This window comes from Somniosus microcephalus, chromosome 1 (assembly GCF_052327205.1).
Source record: "Somniosus microcephalus isolate GS21.2 chromosome 1, FLI_Smic_1.0, whole genome shotgun sequence".
Taxonomy (NCBI): Eukaryota; Metazoa; Chordata; class Chondrichthyes; order Squaliformes; family Somniosidae; genus Somniosus; species Somniosus microcephalus.
In genome coordinates, this window is record NC_140987.1 from 456,184,323 (window position 1) to 456,201,676 (window position 17,354).

General features: G+C 47.0%; 1 protein-coding gene across 2 annotated transcripts in view; it reads right to left on the reverse strand.

Moving 5' to 3' along the window:
• Positions 1–17,354, reverse strand: part of LOC147125370 (tripeptidyl-peptidase 2-like) — a 152,782-nt gene that overhangs the window by 53,190 nt on the left and 82,238 nt on the right. For both annotated transcript variants that reach the window (XM_086002219.1, XM_086002216.1), the window contains exons 17-20: positions 14,545–14,699; positions 11,272–11,388; positions 3,451–3,551; positions 2,340–2,436 (exon numbers count right to left, since the gene is read on the reverse strand). In XM_086002219.1, the coding sequence (XP_085858345.1) occupies positions 2,340–2,436; positions 3,451–3,551; positions 11,272–11,388; positions 14,545–14,699 (470 nt within the window). The remainder of the gene's footprint in view (positions 1–2,339; positions 2,437–3,450; positions 3,552–11,271; positions 11,389–14,544; positions 14,700–17,354) is intronic.

Below are 17,354 nucleotides of genomic sequence, written 5' to 3' on the forward strand. Positions count from 1 at the left end.
ACAAGGGAAATTAGGGATAGCATAAGATCCAAGGAGAGGACATATAAATTGGCCAGAAAAAGCAGTAAACCAGAGGATTGGGAGCAGTTTAGGATTCAACAAAGGAGGACAAAGGAATTAATTAAGAAAGGGAAAATAGAATATGAGAGTAAGCTTGCAGGGAACATAAAAACTGACTGTAAAAGCTTTTATAGATATGTGAAGAGAAAAAGATTGGTGAAGTCAAGCGTAGGTCCCTTGCAGTCAGAATCAGGGGAAATTAAAATGGGGAACAAAGAAATGGCAGACCAATTAAATACATATTTTGGTTCTGTCTTCACAAAGGAGGACACAAATAACCTCCCAGAGATGTCGGGGAACATAGGGTCTGATGAAAGGGAGGAACTGAAAGAAATCAGTATTTGTAGGGAAATGGTGTTAGGGAAATTGATGGGATTGAAGGCCGATAAATCCCCAGGGCCTGATAATCTACATCCTAGGGTACTTAAGGAAGTGGCCCTAGAAATAGTAGATGCATTGCTGATCATTTTCCAACATTCGATGGAATCGGGAACAGTACCCATGGATTGGAGGGTAGCTAATGTTACCCCACTATTCAAAAAAGGTGGTAGAGAGAAAACGGGGAATTACAGACCGGTAAGCCTGACATCGGTAGTGGGGAAAATGCTCGCGTCCATTATAAAAGATGTAATAGCAGAGCACTTGGAAAACAGTGACAGGATCGGACAAAGTCAACATGGATTTACAAAAGGTAAATTGTGCTCGACTAATCTGGAATTTTTTGAGGATGTAACTGGTAGAATAGATAAGGGACAACCAGTGGATGTGGTGTATTTGGACTTTCAGAAGGCTTTCGATAAGGTCCCGCATAAGAGATTAGCGTGTAAAGTTAAGGCACATGGGATTGGGGGCAAGGTGTTGACTTGGATAGAGAACTGGTTGGCAGACAGAAGGCAAAGAGTTGGAATAAACGGGCCTTTTTCCGAGTGGCAGGCAGAGACTAGTGGGGTACCGCAGGGATCGGTCCTTGGACCCCAGCTATTCACAATATATATTAATGATCTAGACGAGGGAACTAGATGTAATATCTCCAAATTTGCAGACGACACAAAGCTGGGTGGGCGTGTGTGCTGTGAGGAGGATGCCGAGAAACTCCAGGATGATTTGGACAGGTTGGGTGATTGGGCAGAAGCATGGCAGATGCAATATAACGTGGATAAATGCGAGGTTATCCACTTTGATGACAAAAACAGGAAGGTAGATTATTATCTGAATGGCAATAGATTGGGAGAAGGGGAAATGCAACGAGACCTGGGTGTCCTTGTGCACCAGTTGCTGAAGGTAAGCATGCAGGTGCAGCAGGCGGTTAAGAAGGCAAATGGTATGTTGGCCTTTGTAGCGAGAGGGTTTGAGTACAGGAACAAGGGTGTCTTGCTGCAGTTATACAGGGCCCTGGTGAGACCACATCTTGAGTATTGTGTGCAGTTTTGGTCACCTTATCTGAGGAAGGATGTTCTTGCCATGGAAGGAGTTCAGTGAAGATTCACCAGGCTGATACCTGGGATGGCAGGAATGATGTATGAGGAGAGATTGGGTCGATTGGGCTTGTACTCGCTGGAGTTTAGAAGAATGAGAGGGGATCGCATTGAAACTTATAAAATTCTGACAGGACTGGACAGACTAGATGCAGGAAGGATGTTCCCGATGGTCGGGGAGTCCAGAACCAGGGGTCACAGTCTAAGGATAAGAGGTAGGCCATTTAGGACAGAAATGAGGAGGGATTTCTTCACATAGAGAGTGGTGAACCTGTGGAATTCTCTACCACAGAAGGCAGTTGAGGCCAATTCATTAAATATATTCAAGAAGGAGTTGGATATATTTCTTAAGGCTAAAGGGATCAAGGGATATGGAGAGAAAGCAGGGACAGGATACTGAATTTGGATGATCAGCCATGATCTCATTGAATGGCGGAGCAGGCTCGAGGGGCCGAATGGCCTACTCCTGCTCCTATCTTCTATGTTTCTATGTTTCCCTCACTCGCCTCCTTTCAAAGTTGGAGACCGAGGGGGTATAAATTCCACTTGGACGGTGGCGCAAAATGGGCGACCGCGACACGGCAGCCCCATTTCACACCCACCGCCTGATTTCCTTCCCCACTGAAGTCAATGTATGCAAATGCAGGTTGCTGTTGTTGCAGCAGATTTCAAAGAGTAGATCCTTCCTTAAAGGAGAACACCAAATGCAACTGGGGCCAGTCCATATCAAAGTTGGTAAACTTAATCTTCATAAACAACTTCTGAGGAGGCACGTTCAACTAGGACTGCACTGTGATTAGTTACCTGGCTGAAATTGTAGGTTAGAACAAGTTCGTAAAGTTGTCTGTTACTGGGTAGGACATCACGCGAGCCTAAGGGTCTTGTTTTGGCATCCACAGGCCTGCAGAAAGAGGTAGACCCTTTTATTTTTGGTCAAAAGTTTTAAATAATCACACCCGCGCACTGAAATACAGAGGCATTCGTCCTTAAGTATCACTGAAAAGCACGAATGGGTTCATCTCTGCGTTAAATCAAGTCAACTCCGACTTTGATTTGGAAAAGGAATGTCTTATTTCTCAGAAATGGATTTCATTCATCAGATATAAAACATTGCCAGAACAGCTTAGAAGATAAGCTGATCTGTCTTACATATTGATGCATGTGCTACTGACTGGACACCTGACGACATTTTTTAAAAATTCGTTCATGGGATCTGAGTGTCGCTGGCAAGGCCAGCATTTATTGCCCATCCCTAATTGCCCGCGAGAAATTCATTACATACATAGAACTACCGAGATTAAAAATAAAGAAAACGTTGCATTTATATAACGCTTTTCACCACCTCAGGACGTCCTAAAGTGCTTTACGGCCAATGTAGTACTTCTGAAGTGCAGTCACCGTTGTCATGTGGGAAATGCGGCAGACAATTTGTGCACAGCAAGCTCCCACAAACAGCTATGAGATAATGACCAGATAATCTGTTCTGGTGAGGTTTGTTGAGGGGTAAATATTAGCCGGGAGAACTCCCTTATTCTTCTTCAAAATAGTGCCGTGGGATCTTTTACATCCACTTGAGGGGGCAGACAGGGTGCCTCGGTTTAATGTCTCATCCGAAAGACGGCACCTCCGACCGTGCAGCACTCCCTCAGTATTGCACTGGAGTGTCGGCCTGGATTTTGTGCTAAAGTCTCTGGAGTGGGACTTGAACCCACAACCTTCTGACTCAGAGATGAGAGCGCTACCCACTGAGCTACAGCTGAAAAAAATAAGTTGTGCTGGATAAAGCCCTCGGGTAGTGTTGCATCATGCAACATGCCGTGTAACAATAACTAATTAGACTAATGTACCATTAAGGTGCAGCTGGCTTGTGGCATTTTCACACAGGTATCTATATTGAATAAAAGGTTTACATTACCGAAGGGTCTGGACCCAGGTTTTCAGGGTCAGGACAGGAGAGATCTCCTCGTATTTCAGTGAAGTTGTGGTATCGAACCGTACAACACCTTCCGACGCGTGCTAGAAGGAAACAATTGCACATGCGGTTAACACTTCTGCTTCTCCGACAAGGCAACTCAGCGCCTGTTAACTTTACAGCCTATTTACGTCACAGTTAGGTTTCCTGTGGAACAGCAATCATTACTCATCACCACTTCCATTTATAATCACCTTCAATACCTCAGAGTGCAAACCTCGGCCTCTACACACTCATTTAGAAATTAAATTCACTCTCGGGGTGTGGGCGTCGCTGGCAAGGCCGGCATTTATTACCTATCCCTAGTTACCCTGAGAAAGTAGTGGTGGGCTTTCATCTTGAATGCACTGCCTCTTTCTGAAGCTCCTCTGCTGATGATAGCCGTGACGTTCACAAGCAAGACAAGCCAAACACTGGAGGGCACTCTTTCAGCCCCTCCCTTCTGGGAATCCCTTTGCCTTACCTCCTCCTTCCGTCCTTTCATAGGCTACTGAAGTTTTTTCTTTTCAACCGCTCTTTGAACTCTGCCCTGTAATCCCTTTCTACTCAGTACTTTCCCTCCTTCATTTTGTTCTCTGCTCTGTAAGGTGCCCTGGGACGTCTGTCCAACAGGAGGAACGTTAGGAAGGAAAAAATCTTACATTTCCACAGCGCCTTTCACGGCCTCAGGATGTCCCAAAGGGCTTTACAGCCACTGAAGTATTTTTGAAGTGTAGCCAGTGCTGTAATGTAGGAAACACGGCAGCCAATTTGCGCACAGCAAGATCCCACATACAGCAAGGTGATAATGCCAGGCAATCTGTTTTAGTGATGCTGGTTGAGGGATAAATCTTTACTAGGACAACGGGGAGAACTCCCCTGCTCTTCTTCAAAATAGTCCCATGCAATGTTCCCTGTTATTTCTTTTGGTGCGCGGTCCCTTTCGGCGGCTGCGCGGCCCATTCAAATTTTCACGCATGCGCAGTTGAGCGGCCTGTGCGGGACCTCCAGACCACTATGCGGCCACGCAGCTTAGCGGGAACGTTGGTGCCATGAGATCTTTACGTCCACCTGAGAGGGCAGCCAGGGCCTCAGTCTAACGTCTCATCCGAAAGACGGCACCTCTGACAGTGCAGCCCTTGGTGTGTCGGCCTGGATTTTATGCTCGAGTCTCTGGAGTGGGACTTGAACTCATAAGCTTCTGACTCAGAGGCGAGAGAGCGCTGCCCACTGAGCGTTACATAGGTGCAGGATGCTGTTGGTTGGTTTGTGTTACGAGTAGGGATGCGTAGTAACCAGGAATTAAAGATTAATCTCCTGGACACTGAGCAATTTAAGAGACAAATCATAGGGGTATTAAAAAAGTGTTCATTAGCTATAAAAATATTGGCGGTGGCTGTTTGACCAGGTGGGGCGGTGGGAGGCAAGAGGTCAGGTGACAAAACCTCCAGGGATACATCCAACCAGAGTTGGGAACCCTAATTACAAGGGAACACATTAAGGGGTTCAGATAGAGAAGCTTGAGCCATTTATCAATAGCACCTCGGCCTGGAAATGTGTTCTGTCCTGAAGATTGTGCGAGTCGCCACAATATATCGGTGTGGAGATTGCGTGGGCGGGTTTCATCCGTTCTGTATCTGTCGGGGAGGCGATACAACTGCTGCCGACGGATGACATGCTCCCACACGCATCGGCTGAAGGGCCATTCGACTGTCTTGTGAAGTGATAGAGTTGGATTTCACAGCACAACATACATGTATGGATTACAGATCGTGTCACACTCGAGGGGCTGGATTTTCATTTGGAAGTCGGGAAGGAGGCGGGACTACAACTTTCGGGTTGTAGTCCCGCCTCCACTGAGATGCGGCCAAGCCACGCGATTTTCCCACCCAGTGGGCTCAGCAGGCCAATTAAGGGCCACCCGGCAACAGGTGACGTCACAGACTGAAATTTCATGTCAAGACGTCTTGACAAATGAAATATCAGTGTTTCACAGCTGTTTGAAGCTGTCAAACACGGACAGTCTTACTTCTAACCTGAGTCCTTCTACGCAGACTCAGTTAGAAATCTCGCCGGCACTGAAAGCTGCAGGCTGTCACTTTTGACAGATCGCAGCCATTCTGCTTTCTGTGCCGGCTAAATGATGGACTCCCGAAACCTAGAGGAAGAAAGGCTGTAAAGGTAAGTACAGGTAATTTAAACTTCTTTACACAGACACACCAAACACACTTACCTTTGCACTCATGCACCCATCACACACCTGAACACCGACAACTCGACCCCTCCAAGTTCTTCAACCCGACGGCCCGACTCCTCTAACCTGGCGTGGTTTGGAGCCGTCGGGAATCCCACACGACACCCTTCAAAATAGGGATTAGGCTAAAAACTGCCTGTTAACTACCTGTTAACAGGCAGTTAATTGGCACTAATCCCTTCCCGCCTCGGGTTGGCAGGTCCCAGTGCGGGGCGGGTACCCGCCTCCTTTGAAACTTACATGGAGGTGGGTTTTGGGCGGGATGGTGTCGGGACCCCCGAATTCTGGATTTTAGCCCCCCGCACGCCTAAAAGCCCGCCTCACTGAAAATTGACCCCGAGGAGTTCATCTGACACCATAAACAAACACTCTGTTTCCCATCCACTTAAACCCAAGTGTCTAACAGCCTCCAGGTCGCTTTCCACAGCCGTCGGCAAGCTGTTACTTTCAAAGTGTGGCGTCCTGCTGCAAGTCTGTTCTTAAATGAAATATCAAATCTATCGTATGTCAACTTCACGGACTGGCATTTTATATTGTTTTTCTCATATAAAGGAGATAGAAATATGGAATTAATTTGATATTATTAGGTAGATGTAAAAGATCCCATGGCACTGTTGTGAAGAAGAGCAGGGGAGTTCACCCCGGTGTTCTGGATAATATTTATCCCTCAACCAACACCACTAAAAAACAGATTATCTGGTCATTCAACTTAATGATAACATTTAGGAAGGACAGACAAAAAGGAAAAGGAGGTGGTGTAGCGCTGTTAATAAGGGATAAGATCGGTACGGTAGAGATAAAAGATCTTGGCTCGGCAGATCGTGATGGAGAACTGTAATCAGTTTGGGTGGAGCTAAGAAACAGCAAAGGGCGGAAAACATTGGTGGGAGTTGTGTATAGGCCACCAAACAGTACTGGTAATGTAGGGCACAGTATCAATCAAGAAATTAGAAGTGCATGTAACAAGGGCAATACGGTAATCATGGGGGACTTTAATCTACATATTGACTGGGCAAATCAAATTACCACTAATGGTGTGGAGCATGAATTCTTGGAATGCATGCGAGATGATTTCCTGGATCAGTATGTGGAGGAACCAACCAGGGAACAGGCTATTTTGGATCTGGTACTGTGTAATGAGAAAGGGCTAATCAATAATCTTGTGATAAAGGGGCCTTTAGAGACAAGTGACCATAATATGATTGAATTTTACATTAAGTTTGAGAGTGATGTGGTCTTCAATCTGAAACTAAGGTCTTCAATCTAAACAGAGGAAACTACAAGGGTATGAGGGACAAGTTGGCCATGGTAGATTGGGAGACTACACTAAAAGGTATGAAGGTGGACATACAATGGCTAACATTCAAGGAACGAATGCATAATTTGCAACAAACATATATTCCCCTAGGGCATAAAAACCCAAAAGGAAAAGTGATCCAACCATGGCTAATAAAAGAAATTAAAGCTAGTATTAAGTCAAAGGAGGAAGCTTATGAAGTTGCCAGAAAAAGCAGTCAGCCTGAGGATTGGGATCTTTTTAGAAATCAGCAAAGGGGGACCAAGAAATTGATAAAGAAAGGGAAAATGGAATGTGAGCACAAACTCGCAAAAAATATAAAAACGGATTGTAAAAGCTTCTGTAGGTATGTGAAAAGGAAAAGACTGGCGAAGGTAAATGTAGGTCCTTTACAGTCAGAGACGGGAGAATTTATAATGGGGAATGAGGGAATGGCAGGGAAATTAAATAAATACTTTGGGCAGGATTTTCATTGGGCTGTGGAGGCGGGATTGGAGGTGTGTGGGGGGTTAAAATCCCAAAATCGGGGGGCACAAACCCATCCCGCCCCCAACCTGCCTCCATGCCAGTTTCAACCCGACCTGCACTGGGACCGGCCTCCCCGAGGCGGGGAGGGGATTAGTGCCAATGAACTGCCTGTTAACAGGTAGTTAACAGGCAGTTTTTAGCCTAATCCCTATTTTCATTGGTGAAATGTGGGATTCCCGACGGCTCCAAACTACGCCAAGTTAGCGAGGCGGACCGTCGGGATGAAGGGCTTGGAGGGGTCGAGATGTCCGGTGTTCAGGTGAGTGATGGGTGCATGAGTGCAAAGGTAAGTGTGTTTGGTCTGTGTAAAGTGTTTAAAGAAGTTTTACTTACATGTACTTACCTTTACAGCCTTCCTTCCTTCAGGTCTCGGGAGTCCCTCATCTCACTGGCACAGAATGGCCGCGAGCTGTCAAAAGTTTCAGCATTCAGCTTTCTGTTCCAGGGAGATCTCAATCATCCGGAGAGGAAGGAATTAACCTGGAGTACAGATTGTCAGTGTTGTGAAACGCTGATATTTCATCTCTGACGTCACCTGTTGCCGGGTGGCCCTTAATTGCCCTGCTGAGCCCGCTGGGTGGGCTCAACAAGGTCAATCAAGTCAAAATCGCGTGGGTTGGCTAGAACTCGATAGAAGCGGGACTACAACCCCGAAAGTTGTAGTCCCGCCTCCTACCCGCCTCGTCAATGAAAATCCAGCCCTTTGTTTCTGTCTGCACGGAGGAAGACACAAAAAACCTCCCAGAAATATGAGAAAACCAAGGGTGTGGCGAGAATGAGGAACTTAAAGAAATTATTAGTAAAAAAAGCATTGTACTAGCAAAATTAATGGGACTAAAAGTCGATAAATCCCAAGGACCGGATGACCTACATCCTAGGGTTTTGAAAGAGGTGGCCATTGGGATAGTGGACGCTTTGGTTGTCATCTTCCAAAATTCTATAGATTCTGGAACGGTTCCTGCAGATTGGAGGATAGCAAATGTAACCCCGCTATTTAAGAAAGGAGGGAGAGAGAAAACAGGGAACTACAGACCTGTTAGCCTCACATCAGTAGTTGGGAAAATGCTGGAATCTATTATAAAGGATGCAATAACTGGGCACTTAGAAACTAATAGTGAGATTGGGCAGAGTCAACATGGATTTATGAAAGGGAAGTCCTGTTTAACAAACCTATTGGAGTTCTTTGAGGATGTAACTGGTGGAGTAGACAAAGGGGAACCGGTAGACGTGATGTATTTGGATTTTCAGAAGGCCTTCGATAAGGTCCCACACAAGAGGTTGGTGAACAAAATTAGGGCACATGGAATTGGGGTAATATACTAGCAAGGATTGAGAATTGGTTAACAGACAGAAAACAAAGAGTAGGGATAAACGGGTCTTTTTCAGGATGGCAGGCTGTGAGTAGTGGGGTACCGCAAGGATCGGTGCTTGGGCCCCAGCTATTCACAATCTATATCAATGATTTGGTTGAGGGGACTAAATGCAACATTTCCAAATTTGCTGATGATACAAAGCTAGGTGGCAGTGTCAGTTGTGAAGAGGATGTGAAGAGGCTTCAAGGGGATCTCGACAGGCTCAGTGAGTGGGCGAGAACATGGCAGATGGAATATAATGTGGAGAAATGTGAAGTTATCCACTTTGGTAGAAAAAGCAGAAAGGCAGAGTATTTCCTAAATGGTGAAAGATTGGGGAATGCAGATGCTCAAAGGGACTTGGGTGTCCTTGTACATGAGTCACTGAAAGTGAATGTGCAGGTGCAGCAAGCCATTAGGAAGGCAAATGGTATGCTGGCCTTCATTACAAGAGGATTTGAGTACAGGAGTAAAGAAGTCTTACTCCAATTATATAGGGCCTTGGTGAGACCACACCTGGAGTACTGTGTACAATTTTGGTCTCCTAAGGAAGGATATACTTGCCATAGATGGAGTGCAATGAAAGTTCACGAGATTGATTCCTGGGATGGCGGGACTGTCATATGAGAAGCGATTGAGTAAACTGGCCCTGTATTCTCTTGAATTCAGAAGAATGAGAGGGGATCTCATTGAAGCATACAAAATTATTACAGGGCTTGATAGGGTGGATGCTGGGAGAATGTTTCCCTTGGCTGGGGAGTTTAGAACCAGGGGCCACAGCCTCAGGATAAAGGGTAGGCCATTCAGGACTGAGATGAGAAGAAATCTCTTCACACAGAGGGTGGTGAATCTTTGGAATTCTCTACCCCAGAGGGCTGTGGAGACTCAGTCATTGGGTATATTCAAAACAGAAGGCGATAGATTTCTGACTAGTAAGGGCATCAAGGGATATGGCGATAGGGCCGGTGAATGGAGTTGAGGCAGATGATCAGCCTTGATCTCATTGAATGGCGGAGCAGGCTCGAAGGGCCGAATGGCCGACTCCTGCTCCTATTTCTTACGTTATGTAATGATGTTTGTGGGAGCTTGCTGTGCGCAGACTGGCTGCTGCATTTCGTACAATACAACAGAGACTACACTTCAAAAGTACTTCATTGGCGGTAAAATGCTTTCGGATGTCCCGAGGTTGCGAAAGGCGCTATTTCAATGCAAGTTCTTTCATCCTTTCTTTAATTGATTACTACAGCAGGCAGTAGGTCACAGGATCACACCAAGTCTAGATTCTACACTCCACAGAACCAGACGTTTACAGCTCAGGAGGCCGTTTAACTCTCGTATCTGCGCTGGCTCTTTCCCAGAGCATTCCAAAACAAATCCCGCTATCTCACGCTCTTTCTCCCATAGCCTTGTACGTATCTTCCTCTGCTTCAAATATTTACCCAATTTTCCCTTAAAAGATGCAAAGATCTCCACCTCAACCACTCCCTGTGACAAAGCATTCCGTGCTCCAAGTCTCCGAGCAGAGAGAATTCCACACTGCCCTTACGAAATGTACAAGAGACAGTTTAAGATTCAATAAAGGGATTTTAAATAGACAATGAACTAGATGGCTCTCTTTTCTTGGATTTTTGAACTTTTGCTTTGCCTGTCAAGCAGTGACTAGAACATAAACTCACGATGCTGCAGGCTAAATGCTCTTTAACAATCACACTTGTTGTCTAGTGACGGACATACGCTAAAAGTGACTGGTTTCCATCTTGTGTCAGCTGTGGCTCAGTGGGTAGCAGACTCGTCTTCAAGTCAGAAGGTTGTGGGGGTTCCACTCCAGAGATTTTGAGCACAAAATCCAGGCCGACTCATTCCAGTGCACTGCTGAGGGAGCGCTGCACTGTCGGAGGTGCTGTCTTTTGGATGGAATTTTAAACCAGGTATTCGTTCAGGTGGACGTAAACAATTCCATGGCACTATTTTGAAGAGCAGGGGAGTTTTCCCCGGTACCCTGGTCATATTTAGTCCTCTACCAACATAAAAAAAAAACAGATTATCTGCCCATTATCTCATTGTTATTTGTGGGAGCTTGCTGTGCGCAAATTGGCTGCTGCATTTCCCACATTACAACAGTGACTACACTTCAAAAGTACTTCATTGGCTGTAAAGTGCTTTGGGACGTCCTGAGGTCGTGAAAGGTGCTATAGAAATGCAAGTCTGTCTCTCTTTTTTATCAAAACTCAGCTTTTGTTCAGATTTTCCATTAACTCAAATCTTTCTCAAACAGTTACTCAACACAATCCACATCGAGCACAATGCTGATTGTTAACAAGGTAAATAAAATGTGCAAAGGGGACAATACTCACAATGTGTAACGTGTCACTGTTACACTTCAGCCCATGGAAAGTAACGATGTAGTCGATGTCAGTATGTCCCAGGCTAGACCACCAGTGTGCAATGCAAATCTCAATGGTGTTTTCTTCCTACAAAGAATGAACAGGTTATAGAAATACTCGGCAGTGACTCCAACCAAGGCACATGCCCTTTGCTCAATAACTGAATGCAGTGAGGTGAGAATCAGACAGAGGCTTCCAACAAATCCCACTGTTCCACATTCTCACCACTCTCTGAGTAAAGAAGTTTCTCCTGAATTCCCTATTGGATTTATTAGTGACGATCTTATATTGATGGCCCCTAGTTTTGATCTCCCCCACAAGTGGAAGCATTATTTCCACGTCTACCCTATCAAACCCTTTCATTATCATAAAGACCTCTATCCTCAGCCTTCTCTTTTCTACAGAGCCCCTACCTGTTCAGTCTTTCCTGATAAGTATACCCTCTCAGTTCTGGTATCATTCTTGTGAATTTTTTTAGCACCTTCTCCAGTGCCTCTATATCCTTTTGGTAATATGGAGACCAGAACTGTTCACAGTGCTCCAGGTGTGGTCTCACCAAGGTTTGATACAAGTTCAATGTAACTTCTCTGCTTTTCAATTCTATTTCCTTCCTGGAATTCGCTCTCCCTCCAGTTCTGGCAATCGGTTGTCCACCAACAGAATCATGTTGCAACACAGAAAGGGGCTTTTAGACCCATCGGCCTAGATTTTCAGTGTGCCGTGAGGCGGGCTAAAATCCCGAATTCGGGGGGTCCCGACACCATCCCGCCCCCATCCCGCCTCCACATAAGTTTCAAAGGAGGCAGGTACCCGCCCCGCACTGGGACCCGCCGACCCGAGGCGGGAAGGGATTAGTGCCAATTAACTGCCTGTTAACAGGTAGTTAACAGGCAGTTTTTAGCCTAATCCCTATTTTGAGGGGTGTCGTGTGGGATTCCCGACGGCGCCAGGTTAGAGCAGGCGGGCCGTCGGGTTGAAGGACTTGGCGGGGTCGCGATGTCGGTGTTCAGGTGAGTGATGGGTGCATGAGTGCAAAGGTAAGTGTGTTTGGTGTGTCTAAAGTGTGTAAAGAAGTTTAAATTACCTGTACTTACCTTAACAGCCTTTCTTCCTCGAGGTCGAGGCGTCGGGAGTCCATCACTCAGCCGGCACTGAAAGCAGAGTGGCTGCGATCTGTAAAAAGTGACAGCCTGCAGCTTTCAGTGCCGGTGAGAGTTCTAACTGAGTCTGTGTAGAAGGACTCAGGTTAGAAGTCAGATTGTCAGTGTTTGACAACTTCAAACAGCTGTGAAACACTGATATTTCATCTGTCAACACCTCTTGACAGATGAAATTTCAGTCTGTGACGTCACCTGTTGCCGGGTGGCCCTTAATTGGCCTGCTGAGCCCGCTGGGTGGGCTTAACAAGGTCAATCAAGGGAAAATCGCGTGGATTGGCCGGACGTCGATGGAGGCGGGACTAAAACCCGAAAGTTGTAGGCCCGCCTCCTTCCCGACTGCTGAATGAAAATCCAGCCCATCAAGTCCGTGCCGGTAGTTTCCCCCCCACCTCCAGCCCCCCGCCCCAAGAGTTTCCTCCTCTAATCCCACTCTCCGGCTCACTTCCTATAACTTTCAATATTCCTTTTTAAAGCAACTATCTCATGTCCTTTCAAAAGAATTTACAGACTCTGTTTCAAAATCACTTTGTTGCAGGGAATTTTACATCCTGACCACCCTCTCTGTAAAGACATTTTTTTGTAACATCTCTCCTTTAATGTTTTTTGTGATTATCTTAAATTTGTCCTCTCTTGCAGACCAGTGGAACCAATCCTATCATAACCCTTCAGAATCTGGAAGACCTCTATCAGGCTACCCTTAACTTTCTCAGTTCTTGTGAGGAACAGGGGAACATACGTAATACTAAAATTAGAGCTAGGCTGTTCAGGGGTGATGTCAGGAAGCACTTTTTCCACACAAAGGGTAGCAGAAATCTGGAACTCGCTCCCGCAAAAAGGTTGTGGATTCTGGGGTTCAATAGAAATTTCCAAGACTGAGATCGATAAGAGTTTTGTTGGGTAAGGGTCTGAAGGGATTTGGATCAAAGGCGGGTAAATGGAGTTGAGGTACAGACCAGCCAAAATCTGGTGGAACAGGCTCAAGGGGCTGAATGGCCTGCTCCTGTTCTTATGTTCCTAAAAAAAAGCCCGAATTTCCCAAGTCTCTGTCCATAATTGTAACCCATTCATCCCTGGTAAATACTGAAGGGTATGGGGAATGAGGGGAGTGGGATCAGGCTAGATGGTTCATATGGAGAAAAACACGACACAAAGCCGACGGGCTGATCAGCCAGGATTATTGGGTGATTGGGCAGAAGCATGGCAGATGCAATATAACGTGGATAAATGCGAGGTTATCCACTATGGTGGCAAAAACAGGAAGGCAGATTATTATCTGAATGGCAATAGATTGGGAGAAGGGGAAGTGCAACGAGACCTGGGTGTCCTTGTGCACCAGTCGCTGAAGGTAAGCATGCAGGTGCAGCAGGCGGTTAAGAAGGCAAATGGTATGTTGGCCTTTGTAGCGAGAGGGTTTGAGTACAGGAACAAGGATGTCTTGCTGCAGTTGTACAGGGCCTTGGTGAGACCACATCTTGAGTATTGTGTGCAGTTTTGGTCGCCTTGTCTGAGGAAGGATGTTCTTGCCATGGAGGGAGTGCAGCGAAGATTCACCAGGCTGATACCTGAGGAGAGATTGGGTCGATTGGGCTTGTACTCGCTGGAGTTTAGAAGAATGAGAGGGGATCTCATTGAAACTTATAAAATTCTGACAGGACTGGACAGACTAAATGCAGGAAGAATGTTCCCGATGGCGGGGGAGTCCAGAACCAGGGGTCACAGTCTAAGGATAAGGGGTAGGCCATTTAGGACAGAAATGAGGAGGAATTTCTTCACCCAGAGAGTGGTGAACCTGTGGAATTCTCTACCACAGAAGGCAGTAGAGGCCAATTCATTAAATATATTCAAGAAGGAGTTGGATATATTTCTCAAGGCTAAAGGGATCAAGGGGTATGGGGAGAAAGCAGGGACCGGGTACTGAATTTGGATGATCAGCCATGATCGCATTGAATGGCGGATCAGGCCCGAGGGGCCGAATGGCCTACTCCTGCTCCTATCTTCTATGTTTCTATTATACGGTTCAGAGTCCTTGTGCGAGCTTTGCTGCCCGATTTTCCCGGTTAGTCGCAGGTGGAGCAGTACTCACGTGGACTGGGAAAGCATCGACCGCAGATGCCTTTTCTGACAGGTATAGGTGCCGGTAGAACTCGTGTACCCGGAAGGCCTTTTGTTTCTGCAGCTGCACAGCATGCACCACAAACTCAGATGTTGTATCTTCCGATCTCGAAGTCAGGCTTATCTCTGGAATAAAGTAAGTCCCCAGTGAGGCTCGACAAGTTAACTCTTACTCTGCTATGTTGAGTAGGGTAATCCGGGGCCGGTTACACTGTCGAAACGTTACGCTGCTTTCATCCTTACACGGAGTGCAGCCTCACTCTCTTTGGCAGAGGGTTTCTAACTGGGAAACCCCCTGAAAATATTTATGCACGTCCAGGGGTACCTTACCCCCCAATACGGATACATTCCCAGGAGCAACCCTCAAATACTGACACACTACCCGGGGATCCACTGTAAATAATGAGGAACTCACAAGGACCCCCTGTAAATATTGACACAGTCCCGGGGACCCCCTGTAAATATTGACACACTCCCGGGGACACCGTGTAAATATTGACACACTCCCGGGGACCCCCTGTAAGTATTGACACACTCCCGGGGACCCCGTGTAAATATTGACACACTCCCGGGGACCCCCTGTAAATACTGACACACTCCCGGGGACCCCCTGTAAATACTGACACACTCACGGGGATCCCCTGTAAACACTGAGGCACTCCCAGGGACCCCCTGTAAATACTGACACACTCCCAGGGGCACTCTGTAAATACTGACACACTCCCAGGGACCCTCTGTAAATACTGACACACTCCCAGAGACCCCGTGTAAATACGGACACACTCCCGGGCCCCCACCTCCCACGCAAATACTGACAAACCCCTGGGGGCCCATATATATAGTGACAAATTCCCAGAGATCCCTCCCATAAGTGGAAACATTGGGCTAGATTTTTGGGGAGCCGTCAGGCGGGGTTTCAGGCGTGTTGGGGGGGGGGAAATCCTGACTTTGGGGGTCCCGACACCATCCCGCCCAAAACCCCACCCCACGTAAGTTTCAGGGGTGGCGGTTACCCGCCCCGCACTGGGACCCGCCGAAACCAGGCACGAAGGGATTAGTGCCAATTAACTGCCTGTTAACAGGTAGTTAACAGGCAGTTTTTAGCCTAATCCCCATTTTGAGGGGTTTCGTGTGGGTTTCCCGACGGCTCCAAACCACGCCAGGTTAGCGAGGCGGGCCGTCGGGTTGAAGGAGTTGGAGGGGTCGCGATGTCGGCGCTCAGGTGAGTGATGGGTGCATGAGTGTAAAGGTAAGTGTGTTTGGTGTGTCTAAAGTGTGTAAAGAACTTTTACTTACCTGTACTTACCTTAACAGCCTTTCTTCCTGTAGCCGTCGGGAGCGCATCACTCAGCCGGAACTGAAAGCTGAACGGCTGCGATCTGTCAAAAGTGACAGCCTTCAGCTTTTAGTGCTGCTGAGATTTCTAAATGAGTCTGCGCAGAAGGACTCATCTTAGAAATCAGACTGTCAGTGTTTCACAGCTTCAAACAACTGTGAGACACTGATATTTCTTCTGTCAAGAAATCTTGACAGATGAAATTTCAGTCTGTGACGTCACCTGTTGCCGGGTGGCCCTCAATTGGCCTGCTGAGCCCGCTGGGCGGGCTCAACAAGGTCAATCAAGGGAAAATCGCACGGATTGGCCGGACGTCGAAGTAGGCGGGTCAAAAACCCGAAAGGGGAAGTCCCACCTTCTTCCCGACAGGTTCGACAAAATCGACCGCATTTTCTCTACATTTACTCTTTCAAACACTTTCATTATCTTAAAGACCTCTATGAGTTCACCCCTCAGCCTTCACTCTTTTAGAGGCTTGATAACGTAATCAAGGCCTACACTCCCAGTGCAGTGGTGACGGAGCGCTGGATTGCGGAGGATGTCGTCTTTCAGTGGAGCTTGTTTGCCTGAAAAGGTGGGCGTAAAAGATTCCATGGCACTATTTAAAGAAATGCAAGGGAGTTCTTCCAGTGTCTTGCCCAGTATTCATTCTTCATCCCATACCACCAAACTGGGCATATCTTATCGCGGTTTGTGGGACCTTGCTGTGCGCAAATTGACTGCCGCGTTTCCCTATAAAACAACAGTGACCACACTTGGGTGTAAAGCGCTTTGGGGCATTGAGGCTGTGCTATACGAACGGGAGTTCTTTCTTTGAAGAAACATTGTTGGTTCTTCACGGGAGCACGGTGGCATAGTGGTTAGCACTGTTGCCTCACAGCGCCAGGGACCCGGGTTCGAATCCGGCCTCGGGCGACTGTCTGTGTGGAGTTTGCACATTCTCCCCGTGTTTGCGTGGGTTTCCTCCGGGTGCTCCGGTTTCCTCCCACAGTCCAAAGATCTGCAGGTTAGGTTGATTGGCTATGATAAATTGACCCTTAGTGTTAGGGGGATTAAATACATGGGGTTACAGGATAGGGTGGGATATGTGTTGGTGTAGGGGTTACGGGGATCGGGTGGGATATGTGTCGGTGCAGGCTCGATGGGCCGAAATGGCCTCTATCTGCACTGTGGGGTTTCTGTGATTCTGAGTGCAGAATAGACCAACAGTTGCTGCAAAGGCTAAGTTAAAAGACATTTACCGACTGTCTTCGTAGCCGCACCAACAGTAGTGCCACAGTATTCCTTCTGCAAGTATGCCAAGCACAGGCCCAGAGTGGACGGGCATAAACACTTGCTGCCTGGAGTGACAGGGCTCCCCTTCACATCACCACTCATCCGAGGACAGAATGTTCTTTCCCATGTTCATTAATTCTAATCTTGTGTCTACCCTACAGCTTCAAAAC